This window comes from Gadus macrocephalus, chromosome 13 (genome assembly GCF_031168955.1).
Source record: "Gadus macrocephalus chromosome 13, ASM3116895v1".
NCBI classification, from domain to species: Eukaryota; Metazoa; Chordata; class Actinopteri; order Gadiformes; family Gadidae; genus Gadus; species Gadus macrocephalus.
Window position 1 is genome coordinate 2,914,098 of NC_082394.1, and position 13,847 is coordinate 2,927,944.

The window sequence follows — 13,847 nt, forward strand, 5'->3', positions numbered from 1 at the left end:
TAAAGTTAAACAATATACTTACTTATAGATTATATCCTAACATGTGATTTGTTTGAATAGTCCTTACATCATCGGGACCAGCAATCAGCCGGTGAAGATGACTGCCAACAACAGCCTTCATCTCAGCTTCAGGTAAGAGGTTCAACACAAGGACGATTTCTGTGTTTTCAGAGATATGCGAAATTTATTTCATAGACTTGCACCCTCCTTCCATGGGACACCAGGATGGCGACGTCCTCTTAATTCAGTCAACGGTGCATGTCGTGTTATGTTGTGTTCTGTGTGAATAAAAAAAAAGCTTTACCTCCTCCTTCCACCTGAAACCAGGATGGTGACGTTCTCCAACAACGTGGAGCCGGCCAACGGCTTCCTGGTGCGCTACCTCCACAGGAAGCTGATGGAGTCGGAGGACGAGAGGAACCTGACCAACGAGGACCTCCTCCGTGTGCTGGACTGGGTGCCCAAGCTGTGGTACCACCTGCACGCCTTCCTGGAGAAGCACAGCACCTCCGACTTCCTCATCGGTACGGAGACACGCAATGTCAACCCATGTCAAAAGCCGCATTTGTTGGCTGTTGTGTTGTCAGTAAATTAGTAATTAACCTGGTTGGTCACCAGCTGGTCACCTGTCCAGTCAGTCTTAGAGGTTTCTTTCCTCATTGTTTATTCTCTCTCTGTTGTCTCTGTTGTCTCTGTTTCTCTCTCTCTCTCGATCTCTCGCTCTCGCTCTCGCTCTCACTCTCCCTCGCTGTCTCTGTCTCTGTCTCTCTGTCTCTGTCTCTGTCTCTGTCTCTGTCTCTGTCTCTGTCTCTCTCTCTCTCTCTCTCTCTCTCTCTCTCTCTCTCTCCCTCGCTGTCTCTGTCTCTGTCTCTGTCTCTGTCTCTCTCTCTCTCTGTCTCTGTCTCTGTCTCTCTCTCTCGTTCTCTCGTTCTCTCTGTCTCTCTCAGGGCCGTGTTTCTTCCTCTCCTGTCCCGTGACGGTGGAGGACTTCCGCTCGTGGTTCATTGACCTGTGGAACCACTCCATCATCCCCTACCTCCAGGAAGGGGCCAAGGATGGCTTCAAGGTCAGACTCACTCACTCACTCACTCACTCACTCATTCACTCACTCACTCACTCACTCACTCACTCACTCACTCACTCACTCACTCACTCACTCACTCACTCACTCACTCACTCACTCACACACTCTCACTCACATAGACACTCACACACTCACTCACTAACTCACTCAGACAGACAGCCACTCACTTACTCTCACACGCTTTCAATCACACAGACACAGACACATACTCACTAACACAGACACTCAGTCACACGCGTCACTCAAACATGTCACACACACAAACACTTTGCTCTGGTCATTCGCCACTTAACCACTCGGACCACTTTCAGATGAACCTCAACTGTGAAGTGGTCTGGGTGGTAAACTGGTGAGGGACCATACCACCACTAACAACAATATAGGACAGAGAGGGAAAGACATAGTTGACCGGTCGGAAGCCGGTCCTGCGTCTCTCATGCCACTAAGTCCCCCCCGCGCCCCTATACATATCCCGACAGACGATGTTTACGTCTGCTCTCTGATTGGCTCAGGTCCACGGCGGGCAGAAGGCGCCCTGGGAGGACCCCGTGGAGTGGGTGAGGGGCAGCCTGCCCTGGCCCTCAGCCAAGCAGGACCAGGCCAAGCTGCTGCACCTGCCGCCCCCCAGCGGGCCCTCGGGGGGCCCCGGCCCCGCCAGCGAGCTGCGGCACCAGGAGACGCCCCCCAGCTCCATGGACTCGGACCCCCTGGTGAGACCACCGCTAGCCGCTAGCCGCTAGCTGCTAGCTAGAGCCCTGGCACTCCCGTTTAGTGACTGTTATGATCCCTAAGTGGCTGTGCACTAGCACTCTTACGAAGTAGAACAAGTAAAATAAAACTAAACTATAAAAGGTCCCATGACATGCCACCAGGTGTGAGTGTGGTTAGCCGTTTTGAAAATCGGCCCCTTATGACATCACAAGTGGGCATGTCCACCTAGTTGTGTGACGGCTAATCACACTCACACCCGGTGGCGTGTCATGGGACCTTTTAAAACTACTGGTGCTTAGCATTGTGTAGCATCTCGCTACGGTCTGGGTAAAGTGTGAGTCCAAATCTGGTGCATAAGAAGAGGCAGCAGGCAGCGAGACAGAACCCCGCACCTAGAACCCCGCTGCCCAACAGCGCCTTATCCTATCGATCTTTGTTGTACGGGGAATAGGTTAGCCTCATGATTGTTAATGCATGCCGTTTGGTTACATGAACATCTTAGCTGTACCGACGGCGATATATTGTTGTTTCTCTTTCTTCTGACAAATGTAAAAATTGTAAGTGGCTTCGGATAGAAGGGTCTGCTAAATGCCTCCCCTTGTATTTACAATTTGTATTGCTAATCTGCAAACCAGATCTGCAATCTGTTTTTTAAACGTGATGCTGCTGCAGGACAACTTTTTGGGGGTTTTCAGCCTCATGTCATTTTGGGTTAAGTGTGATTAGTTTTGTGTGGGCTGAACTACTGCAACGTTTCTTGTTCGTCTTTCTCTCCGTGTAGATGGCGATGCTCCTGAAACTACAAGAGGCGGCCAATTACATCGAGTCCCCAGACAAAGAGGACCCCAGCCTGCCTCGACTTTAAACACAGAGTCCTCAACGGCATCACTGTTCTGCGTTTCATTTGCAGCTTTTATTGTCATTTATTTTCTTTTTTTTTATGGGAGACAAAAAAACATCGGCCGTTTAAAATTCTCTAGAAGCTGTTGCGTTCCGTTGTGTTTGTCCTCTAGGGGCCACCGTAGCCCTCAGTTCCATCAGACAGGTGCTCTCCTTCCTGTAAGCTTAGTTCTTATTCGTTGTCTTTAGGCACTAAATCAGGTGATTCCTGCAACAGCACACGGTGCACCCGCTACACAGCAGGACAATTCACCGAGTCTTAACACACGGCGACTGGCATCCACACGTAGGAAGAGTACGACAGCATGAGAGATGTTCAGCTCGGAACGCATGGTCCTCTATAAAAAACATATCCCAGTTATCATGCCTTCGATGGCCAGCTGTTACACATATGCAACCAGTGGCGTCCCCCCCGACCACAAGCAGGTGAAGGTTTGTCTGGGTTCAGTCAAACCGCATGCCTTAAACGCCAGGACTCGGCAGAGTCAGCTTCGAGCAGGTCACGGTGCTTAGGCGAGCGCTGTCATCCCGTCTGCTGTCGACTCTTTAACACCCAAACCACGGCGAGGATGACCCCCTAATATCTATCAGCGGCGGACGACCCCGGTCTGCTCGCGTAGCCCGTGATCTCGCACGCTAGCCGTGCTCGTGTCACAAGTGCCGTCGTGCTCGTCTGCGTGAAACCCCCAGCGAACTTCTAGGCTTCTCTCTGTGCCCCTTTGCCCCGTAACCCTGTGTGTTTCCTGTTCCTGTTCCTCTGCCATCGCCGACTCGATCCAACTCAGCAGTGTTTGACACTAAGGCCATATGAATCAGGTATACAGTATTACTTCAGTCTGTACTCGGACATAGGCACGCCACATCACACCGGAGGTACAGCCCCAGCCGATGCAATTTGCATCCCATCTCGTCTCTTCCTGAGTGTTTCTTTTTAAAACCCATGCCCTAGATATCATATATTGGTCATGTTGTTCATGTGAAGATGATCTCTCATCGCTATATGAGTTGTTTTATTTACACTAGTTGCATGGTGCGAATATCTAATATGCTGAACCAAATACTGTAGGTCCATCTCGTGTTTTTTGGACGGTCCGGTTTGGTTTTTTTCCAACGTTTTTCACCTTGTATGAATGTATAGGTTTGATTTAGAAACACACTGCCATCTGACCACTTCAACCATTCTGAGTGCTTGTAAAGAAGAGCCTTATTATTGTTATGATTCTGATTCTGATTAGTAATTGTATTAATAGTATTATAAGCGGCAGTGTGCAAATAGCAACCATAACAGACATGAGCATTTTTTCTACGTTTTGGGGGAATTGAAAGCCATCTTTCCCCGCTTCATTCAACACATATTTGCTGCATCTCTTGTCCAATAACCATACATATATAAAAAGCTAGGTACTTATTTAGATACTTGGGTTCTCTTTCACAAAATGTACCATTCAATATAGTGTATTTACAGCCAGGTAAGCTACAAAATAAAAGTCATTTTTATAATTCCTTTGAAAAGTGTTAGTAGGAGACGGTTCTGTTTGAACAGATCTAAGGCATAAAGTTTTGTTCACTTTAAAAAAGTAAACTTGTTAAAATATATAATGTGGCACATCGTTGCGGTGTTGATGGTTGTAAAGTATGTTTAAAGAAACAGTGGTACGCAGAACATGCTCTCGTTCTATGGAAAGTCGAGAGAAATCTTTGGTTTTAAAAAGCCACAATATGTGACCCCCACATGGACGTTTACTTCAATGTAGCCTACTTAGTGTAATTATTATTTTATACTCAAAATAAGGTTCTAATAGATGACAAAGGGCGGTCCAAACGTGGGCTATGGTGTTTGTTGCCATCCAAAATGTCGTTTGTCCATTCCATGTGTCGTCAGGCCTGAGATTTTTCACTTGTGTACATACATAACAACCTAAAAGAATGTCGGACCGATCTAAATGTAGTTAAAAAACTGCTTTATAATTTAACGGCATAGCCAAACTACATTTACAGAGCTTCTTGGTTTATTGTCTTTGCACCTTTGCATACACCTAACGATTGTTTTACCATTTAACTTCTGCAGCTGACTGCCCTTCTAACTAAATGACCCCCATTCCGAGCTACCTTCACGTGACCCAATGATGCCAAGCCTTTAGCGGCTCCTCTGGCTCCCAATGAAAAGAGAAGCTTGTCCTTGTAAATACTTGAGGTAGTCCTCAACGCCCCCACCTTAATTGATGTTAGGATAGGCCCCCCCCCATGCAGGAGTCACCCCCTCTTGTGTCACCATCGTCACATTCACTGGTTATTGTGCCTGTTGCTCTGTGATAGCTGTGACGTGTGTTTGGTTTGAACCGACTAAAACAGCAACTTCTGCCAGTGTTGGTGATCGCTAGTCTGGGAGTAGTATCGCGTCCACCAGGTGTAGGACGGAGATCTCTGGACCAAAGTGGATTTGCAGTACATGCAAAGAGTGTAAAGCCTTATTGATGATGAGTGGCAGCGTGGTTGCATGAAATGTGACTGGAACAAGGTGCATCATGGTCTTAATTCTCTTCAGTGGCCGTGAAGGGGAGATTAAACACTGACTTGACGATGGAAATAGACCTCTACAGTTGAGGTCCCTGCGACTCTGGTTGCAGTTAGGAGTGGAGATGGGGTGGGGGTGGGGGGGGGGCTGGAACAACACGTTGGAGCTCAGGCCAATACAGGTTGCTGAATAGTCATCCTTTTATCAATCTTGTCGTGAACTAAAAATAAGACTTACAAATGTAACGCGGTATGTGAAGTCACTTTGTGCAAATGTGATGGGTTTAAAATCAAGTGTTCTCCATGCATGTAAAGTCGCGGTGTGACGAGGAGATGTTGACCATGTCGAGGCTTCTTTTACGGGGAGGATTCCCATTCCCATTGTTTTTTCCTTTTTAAAAAAAACGGGATAATTGACCTTTCTTTTTTCTAAAGGATCCTTTGTAAAACCTGATTTCCCTATTTTGTACAGGACACCACAGTTGTAAAGATTGTAAATAAGTTCTACATACCGGAAGCGGCAACAATCGTTCTTGAGGCTAAAATATGAGCTATATTTCAGAGTGACGGCATGCGTCTGGAGACCTCTTCATCCACCTCTCACTGTCTGTGGACGTCAATAAAACATGTCATTATAGACCCGTCTGTGTGTACTGCTTAGTGTGTGTTCTACTGAGTGTGTCTGGCGTCAAGACCTTGGTGAGAGAATTGGTTAACCTATGTTCCTGCATTCTGGTGAATTGGCATGCACCAATTTGGGCATTTTTCTGATTCAATTGACTGAACCATATATATGGCTATATTTATGTAAAAATTGTATGCACCCAAGGTGATAATTAAATAATTGAAGATAACGCATTTAGGCTCTCAGGCATTCAGGATCGCTTTCAGATATTTATACAAGAGCTATAATTTTTTAGATAATTTTTAATTAATTTGTAAACCTAATTAATAGCTTGTTTGTGTTTCCGTAAGATTTGTGCTAAAGTTCACAATTATCTGTCCATTCAAAACAAGCAGATAGAGGAAAATAATTTCAATCAGAACACATTTTGGCCATAAGCCATTTAAAAATGATGATGAAATCAGATGCACTGAGATTAATCACAATAGTGTTTGTAATCCTAATATTGTTTTCATCGCAGGCTTCAGAGGGTCGAGATGAGGCCTATAGATAAACAAGCGGCGGGGGTCTCTAGGTTAACAGCGTCGCACCGCGGTGTCTATTACACCCAGTCACAGGAGGGTGGAGCCCGGACAGCTGGGGCCGCTTTATAAGATCCCCGGGTCCCGAGGTGTGATGGCACTGGATTTAGTTGGAGGACCTGATTTAACTGGGAATTAGCTGATACCGCCATCATGCCGGCCAAACCTGCCCCGATCAAGAAGGCGGCGAAGAAGGAGTTACCTGAGAAGAAGGTGGAGAAGGCCCCCGAGCCGGCTCCTGAGCCCGAACCCGCTCCCGTCGAGCCCGAAGCCGCTCCCGCCGCCGTCGAGGAGGCTCCCCCAGCGGAGGAAGCCCCTGCGGAGACCCCGGCCGAGGGCGCCGCGGAGGCCCCCGCAGAGGTGGTCGTCGAGGCTCCACCTCCACCTCCCCCTGGTAATGCACCGTGTTGTGGCCCAGAGCTCCGGCTGGTCCGTAATATTTGCGATCTCATGTATCAATCAGTTAATCTCATGTCACCATCCATTAGTCTCATGTCACCATCAATTAATCTCCTGTTACCGTCAATTCTACTCATGTAACCATCAGTTCATCTCATGTAACCATCAAGTAATCTCATGGGACCATCAGTTTCGATGGTCGATTACCGAAATTAATTGATGAATTAATGAATGAATGTATCAATGTGTTTGAGCTATAATTGGAATGGTAATACAAAAACTGTTCTTCATTTCGTGATTTGCCTTCTAAAACTAACTTCTTGGATGTTCTTTTATTAACAGGGTTAATAACTGTATATTTATTCAAATGTTATCGTTTACCGGTTGATTCAGAAATCAGCAGAGGTTGAACAAAGCACTAAACAGATTTCTTCTGCCATATCACTAATTTGGACGTTAACCCTTCGTGCAGTCACCTCTTCCCTGACCCAGGGGATACCATCATCTCCTTCTTGTTTACGTCCCTCTTTGACCCACAAGTTAATTTTGGGGCATGACACTAAAACCCAATGGCAACAGCTCCCTCCGCTCCACGATGAAGAGCAACGACATGTTCTATTAAAGACGGTGTGATCTTCATCTCACCTCCACCAGCGGCCCACTCACCGGCTATTCAAACCCCCGTGACTCATAAACCTTGAAGCACGCACCGTCCCGTCTCGTAGTGTCTCCTTACTATAAAACATTAGATTTATACCGGCTGACCCTGGCGATCCTCCGCTGTCCTGCCCTGGCTGTGCTAACCCTCGCTACGCATTTAGATCCAGCGGCGATGATGCGAAACGGCATGAAACGCTGCCATTGTGCCCTGTTACGCTGTGCCAAAAACGTGACCGTCAGGTTCAAGAAGAAATGCTGGGCTTGCAAAGGCACGCTCACATTCAACCCCACCGTGGTGTTCAGACAGAGGAGGACAGGCTGCCTGTATTCCCAGCTGAGCCCAACAGATGAGCACCTGTTGGTGGTCAATCAGCAGACGAATGTTGTTCCCTTCTAGACACCCCCACCCCCTCTCTCTGGTAACTGAAAGGCACGCATACAGCGTGAAAGATACCGACGGTGTTTAATGATGAGCGATAGCAAAAGGCCAACCGGGCGTTGCACCTGCCCCAATGCCGCAGGGTAACCTGGCTGTCGTGACCAAATGCTTGCCTTGATTGCGTACGTTGAGGGGAGAAACCTTGTAACTGATCGCTCTTTGCTGCTACGACCGCCGCCGCCTGTTTAACACCAGCTGACTCTGCTGACGCGACCGAGGCTACCGCTGATCCAGAAGCTAGCACTGACCCTGCGGCTAACGCTGACCCCGCCGCTGAAACACCTGTCGCAGAGGAGCCCAAAGCGCCTACACCTCCACCGCCACCACCCAAAGGTAAACCACCCCCACCATCACCATCACCCCCCTGGTAAACACCATCAACCTCTTCCTCCACCCTCCAGCCGTCTCTTGCCTCCAGCCCTGGCCCCTGATGGGTCTGTGGCGTCACCTTGCTCGACCTCCATCTCCCATGTCTCTCAGATTGGTTTTATGGGATTGATCGGCCGTTTCGATTGGTGCGTGTCCGTACGTGTTGGGACAGGTCCTGATCTTGTCGCGTGTTTTTATCGTGTAGAGCCAACCAGCGCTCCCCTGGATCTGTTTATCGAGGACAAGAACGACACGTCGGTGAGCATCATCTGGAGCGGGCCTGAGACCGTGGGAGACTCTGGCCTCGACGGGTACCTCATTGAGGTGTGCAAGGACGGAAGTAAGTCGACCTCCTCTGCCAGCTACGACTACGGTAGGGTTCAGGGAACTGTTGTCTCTCAACAGACAGAACTGACAGAATTGTCATCAGACATGGCTCACTCTCAAAAACTAAAACACACATTATCCCTGCAATCACATTATAAGCATTAATACACAACACATTAACAGTAGGGTAAAGTGCAGTGTGTTCAAGTGCAGAAAGCGGTCATTACGTTTTCAGGTTCTTAGGGTTAGGATTGAAGTCCAGTTGACGTTTGTAACTATGTCAAAATGTGTTGGTGACGGCTTTCCTCAATATTTGTATCTTCCATGCTCACATAAACGCACAACCGTTTAAGTACGTGTGTACGGTCAGAACCTTAGATATTTCTGCCTAGATGTGTTTCAGCTTTATGGGTTGCACCTGTCAGGAAAATGTCAGGGACGGCTTTATATGGGGAAGTCCCTGACCTCTCCCCATAAGGGTGGAGGCATCTAGTGGGCTTGCTTTGGTCTCGCTCCAAAGGTCCCTCTTTTTGGCGTCATCTCCTAAATTAGAGTCCCTAAGTCAGGGTCCTAAAGTTCAGCTTAGCGAGGTTTTAGTGTGTCTTTTTAATAGAGGGTCCATCTTTTTGGTGTCATCTCCTAAGTTAGGGTCCCTACGTCAGGGTCCTCAAGTTCAGCTTAGTGAGGGTTTAGTGTGTCTTTTGTATCAAGTGGCAAACCAAACAAAGCCAACAGAGCGATCCCGGCAGGAATGCCAAGAGAAATGAACAGTTTGGACTACCTTCAAGTCGTTTACCTTCCCACGGTTTTAAGTGTGTGTGAAAGGATACACACGATTAGAAGGATCTAAATATACATTTATATTTTGGGCATTTAGCAGACGCTTTTATCCGAAGCCACTCACAACCATTAACACCGACGGCGGAATCAACCATGCAAGGCGACAGACAGCTCGTCGGTAAGGTTAGGGTTCCTGACCTCGACACACAGTTAGGAGGAGCCGGGGATTGAACTAGGAACCTTCCAGTTACAACTCACCCGCTCTACCTTCTGATATAAGCCTGAGCTAACCTAAATGTGTAATTGTGTAACCGTTTGAAGGTAAAGATTAGATTAAAAACTCTACACTGAACATAACCTGATTTATCTTAACTTAAAAAAAACCACAATAAAACCGAGTAATAAATCAGTTCAGATCAGTCCACCGTCTGACCCTGTCTCTCTCTCTCTCTCTCTCTCTCTCTCTCGCTCGCTCGCTCTCTCTCTCCCTCTCCCTCTCTCTCTCTCCCTCCGTTTCTCTCTCCCTCTCCCTCTTCCTCTCTCTCTCTCCCTCTCCCTTCTCCCTCTCTCTCCCTCTCCCTCTCTCTCCCTCTCTCTCTCTCTTTCTCTCTCTCTCTCTCTCTCTCTCTCCCTCTCTCTCTCTCCCTTCTCCCGCTCTCTCTCTCTCTCTCTCTCTCTCTCTCTCTCTCTCTCTCTCTCTCTCCCTTCTTCCGCTCTCCCCAGCCGAGGACTGGAAGGCAGTGAACGAGGAGCTGCACAAGTCCACCCGCTACGCCATCAAGAACCAGACGACCGGCGACAAGCTGAAGATCCGCGTGGTGGCGGTGAACGCGGGTGGCCGCAGTGCCCCCGGGGCCCTTCCCGAGGCCGTCCTGGTCAAGGAGGTGGCAAGTGAGTGAGCGCTTCGTCCCGGGGGCCAAAGCAGTATCAAGGGACGCCTTGGGTTATCCCAGTCCATTTTGGTGGAACTCCTTTTGTTAGGATTATCCTTGAAAATATGTTACAAAATACGTTTAATTCCCCTTGATTTGGAGCAAAAAGTACAGTTCTGATACCATTTTTTTCTTTGCGATACCGATTCTGATTCCGACTTTCCACCACCTACCGTTAACGAACGCAGGATAACACACCACGCGTTTGTGATTTTCTCTGTCTGTGTAGTAAATGGGCAAGTCATTAGTCGATATCGGATCGGCGCATTAACTTGCGTACTCTCCAATACCCTATACTGCATTTTGGGCAGTATTGGAGGAATTTCCGATACTGGTATCGGAATCTCTGTTTAACTCTATTTATTTCAATTTAGTTGAATAGTTTTGCTAAGTTAAGTTACGTTTGAATAAATTGAAACGTTGAATAAATTGAAACGTAGAATACAACAGGTGCGTTGGGAGGGTTATGTAGTTCAGGGGAGAGGCGTGAGTGGGGATCTGTCGAGTGGACGCCTGAAAACGAAGACGGCTTGATGAGTTGGAGTCACTGAATGTTGAAGTGCCTCCAAGTTCTGACAGCCCAGGCTTCAGTTTCTTCGAGCTCTAGCGGAAGGCTTTTATTAGGTGCTGAGTTTCAGGGAAGGAATATCAGAGCATATTTTACCCAGCCTCCACAGATTTACTCATGTTGTCAAAAAGGGTCTTGTTGTTGGTCAAGATTCGTTGTCATGGTCTTGTTGATAGGTGATTATATGTTGTTTCTAATTAATAGAGAATAATGAGTCCTAACCCTCCCCAAGGTCTGAAACTGTAGTCTGCACTCTAGCGATTAAAGCATTCTAACACACACCACACAAAGGCGTGTAATTCGCTCTCTAAAATCAGAAATCAACTTGTGGGTAATGGAGAGTGGTGATTGAAACCTGAGCACAGCGCTTTGGCAGTACTTCAGACGATGCCTACATCCGTCTCCAACCTCCCTCTGGAGACAAGGCCAGAGGGCTTTCAGTGGATGGCTGGAAACGCCGGCGATATGAATGGTTTCCCAGCCCTCAGCCCCCGTGAGGAAGAAATAGCTGGGATGCGTGCGTTATTAACACAGATTTGTTTGTGCCGAGAGTTTGGAATTGCAGCGCTCCCACTAGAAAGCCCCGCATGCCTGAGAGTCGTCTAACTAGCCCGGAGAAGATCCATGGCGACAAGTGATCCCACCGCCTCCAAAAGCATTCGCTGGGGGACGGAGGGGGATGGGGTTGGGTGTTTTTTCAGACTCGGGGTGGAGGGGAAGGCGGGGCAAATTCCTGGGTGTCCGGCCCTTGCCTTTCCGTCGAGGGTTAGGGGCCCGGTGGGTGGGGGGGTCGGTGTTTAGGGGGCAGGGGCGTGTGTATGGGGGGGTGGGGGGGGGGGGGGGCGGTATGGCCGGGGCATTTCAGGCCGCAGCAAAGCATCCTCAGTTACCCGGAGATTCAGTGTTTGTTTAGAAAAGATGCCGCAGACTTGTCAGGTCGGGTTTGGGTGTTGCTGAACTGGAGCCTTACACCCCTTCTGTTCAGAGTGTCAAGTTAGGACGGCTTGACACCAGCTCAGCCGCAGCGTGGTATTTTAATACGCATATCCATATGAACCACTGATGAACAGTTTATTAGTTAGCGCTTGGTATTCTGTAGGCCAGGATTAGCGGCATCACAGGATACTAATTCCCCCATCTTGATTTAGGAGAGTTTTGTGCTTATCGAGCAAAACGCATTTTTAGCCCGGCGATGAAGGAGGTCTTAAGCGTTGGGCTAATGGTTGATAGAATCAAAGCTCATCCATTATTCAAATATTTGATGCTAATTTAGGTGGGAGGTAACAGTAGCTCTTGCTCCCGACGTGAGAGGACTTGAGTATGTTACTCGGTGGGGTTGCTTTTTTTAGCCGTTCTTCCAAGGAGAACTAGCATTTGTGTGTGTGTGTGTGTGTGTGTGGGGGGGGGCGGCGCTTAACAGGTGGTCCTTTCCACTAGATCCCTTTTAGGCATGCAAAAAATAAAAATGAAATCCGATCACGTTCACCTGTGTTGCTATAGTTAGGAATCAAACCGGCGGACCGCGAACCGACAGCAACCTCACGACTCGAGCCATGTGCTGATGAGGTGGAATGAAGATGAATCTGCAATGGGAACTTAATGATTTAGTGTGAGCCATGTACCAGTGCTCCAGATTAATTTGATGTAATCGGGTTGAAAATGTCTGTTCTGACCTGTGGCCACTCAAAGTGCATTCGATTTTGTGCCTTGCATTCACCCTTTCATGCACAAATATACACACCGACGGCGGTGTCACCCATTGGAGGTGACATCCAGCTCGTCGAGAGCAGCTGGAGGTCTTGCTCCGGGACTCCTCAACACTTCAGCTGGGAGGAGCCGGGGATCGAACAAGCAACCGTTACTTTGCCTCCTGATCTAAAACTGCCCGTGTTAAAATGGAGTCATTTCTGATGCGACGTAATGTTTTGTGTTGCAGACCGTCCCAAGGTCCGTCTGCCTCGCTTCCTCAGACAGAGATACGTGGCCAATGTGGGGGCAAAGATCAACCTCACTGTCCCCTTCACTGTGAGCGCCACTCCGCTGACACACCCCACGAACACCCGACACACCACACGACATACACCTGATGTGCACCTGACATACACGTGAGATACACCTGAGACACACCTGAGGTACACCTGAGACACACCTGAGGTACACCTGAGGAACACCTGACATACACCTGAGATACACCTGAGGAACACCTGACATACACCTGAGATACACCTGAGATACACCTGAGACACACCTGAGATACACCTGAGGAACACCTGACATACACCTGAGATACACCTGACATACACCTGATACACTGCTGACACGCACCTGAGACACACACCTGGCGTACACCTGACATACACCTGACACACCTGAGATACACCTGACATACATACACCTGACGTACACCTGACATACACGTGAGATACACCTAAGATACACCTGACATACACCTGACACACCTGAGATACACCTGACACACACCTGATGTACACCTGAGACACACCCCTGATACACCTGACCTACACTCAGGTTCACCTGGGTTGTGTCCTTCCTCAGTGGACGTTTGTGGATAAATACATTCAGTCAGTCAGCACAGCAGTACTGGTTTGGTCCAAAGTGGCGTACAAATGATCAGGGCCCGGCATGGGAATTTGTGCCGCTACAAAGAAAGTGCAGCATCTTTAAAAGAGCGTCTGCACACATGTCTTCTGCAAATGTTTCCGGGCCTCCATTGATTGCTTATAATAACTGTAATCATAAGAATAGTTCTTCCTCTGCACGTCACAGCTCTCTGTGAGCTTTTTCCTTAGAGGGGCTTGCTGATACTGTATTATTCTATTTATACCTGCTACATCACGGTGTACCACCCCCACAACCTCCACTTCCTCCACCTCTTCTACAACCTGCACTAACTCCACTCCTTCCATTACACCTCACCACCCCCACTCGCTCCTCCAC

General features: G+C 48.3%; 2 protein-coding genes across 6 annotated transcripts in view; both read left to right on the forward strand.

Moving 5' to 3' along the window:
• nav1b (neuron navigator 1b) overlaps positions 1–5,846 on the forward strand; it is a 70,047-nt gene extending 64,201 nt beyond the window's left edge. For all 4 annotated transcript variants that reach the window (XM_060069050.1, XM_060069052.1, XM_060069051.1 and 1 more), the window contains 5 exons: positions 61–132; positions 328–524; positions 948–1,066; positions 1,597–1,794; positions 2,577–5,846. In XM_060069050.1, the coding sequence (XP_059925033.1) occupies positions 61–132; positions 328–524; positions 948–1,066; positions 1,597–1,794; positions 2,577–2,660 (670 nt within the window). In that variant the 3' untranslated portion in view covers positions 2,661–5,846. The remainder of the gene's footprint in view (positions 1–60; positions 133–327; positions 525–947; positions 1,067–1,596; positions 1,795–2,576) is intronic.
• A 645-nt stretch (positions 5,847–6,491) lies between these two features.
• LOC132470824 (myosin-binding protein H-like) lies at positions 6,492–13,013 on the forward strand. Of its 2 annotated transcripts, XM_060069709.1 has the most exons (5): positions 6,492–6,809; positions 8,109–8,246; positions 8,488–8,622; positions 10,113–10,280; positions 12,826–13,013. In XM_060069709.1, the coding sequence occupies exons 1-5, from the start codon at positions 6,569–6,571 to the stop codon at positions 12,996–12,998; spliced, it is 855 nt and encodes a 284-aa protein (XP_059925692.1). In that variant the 5' UTR covers positions 6,492–6,568; the 3' UTR covers positions 12,999–13,013. The 2 variants fall into 2 exon arrangements, with proteins under 2 accessions (XP_059925692.1, XP_059925693.1); XM_060069710.1 differs by lacking the exon at positions 8,109–8,246 and having other exon boundaries at positions 6,495–6,809.
• Positions 13,014–13,847: the final 834 nt, after the last annotated feature.

Coding starts and splice junctions, on each gene's coding strand:
- LOC132470824 (XM_060069709.1), top strand. CDS start 6,569: ATGCCGGCCAAACCTGCCCCGATCAAGAAGGCGGCGAAGAAGGAGTTA. Junction 8,247..8,487: donor TCCACCGCCACCACCCAAAG/GTAAACCACCCC, acceptor TTTATCGTGTAG/AGCCAACCAGCGCTCCCCTG. Junction 8,623..10,112: donor TGAGGTGTGCAAGGACGGAA/GTAAGTCGACCT, acceptor CGCTCTCCCCAG/CCGAGGACTGGAAGGCAGTG.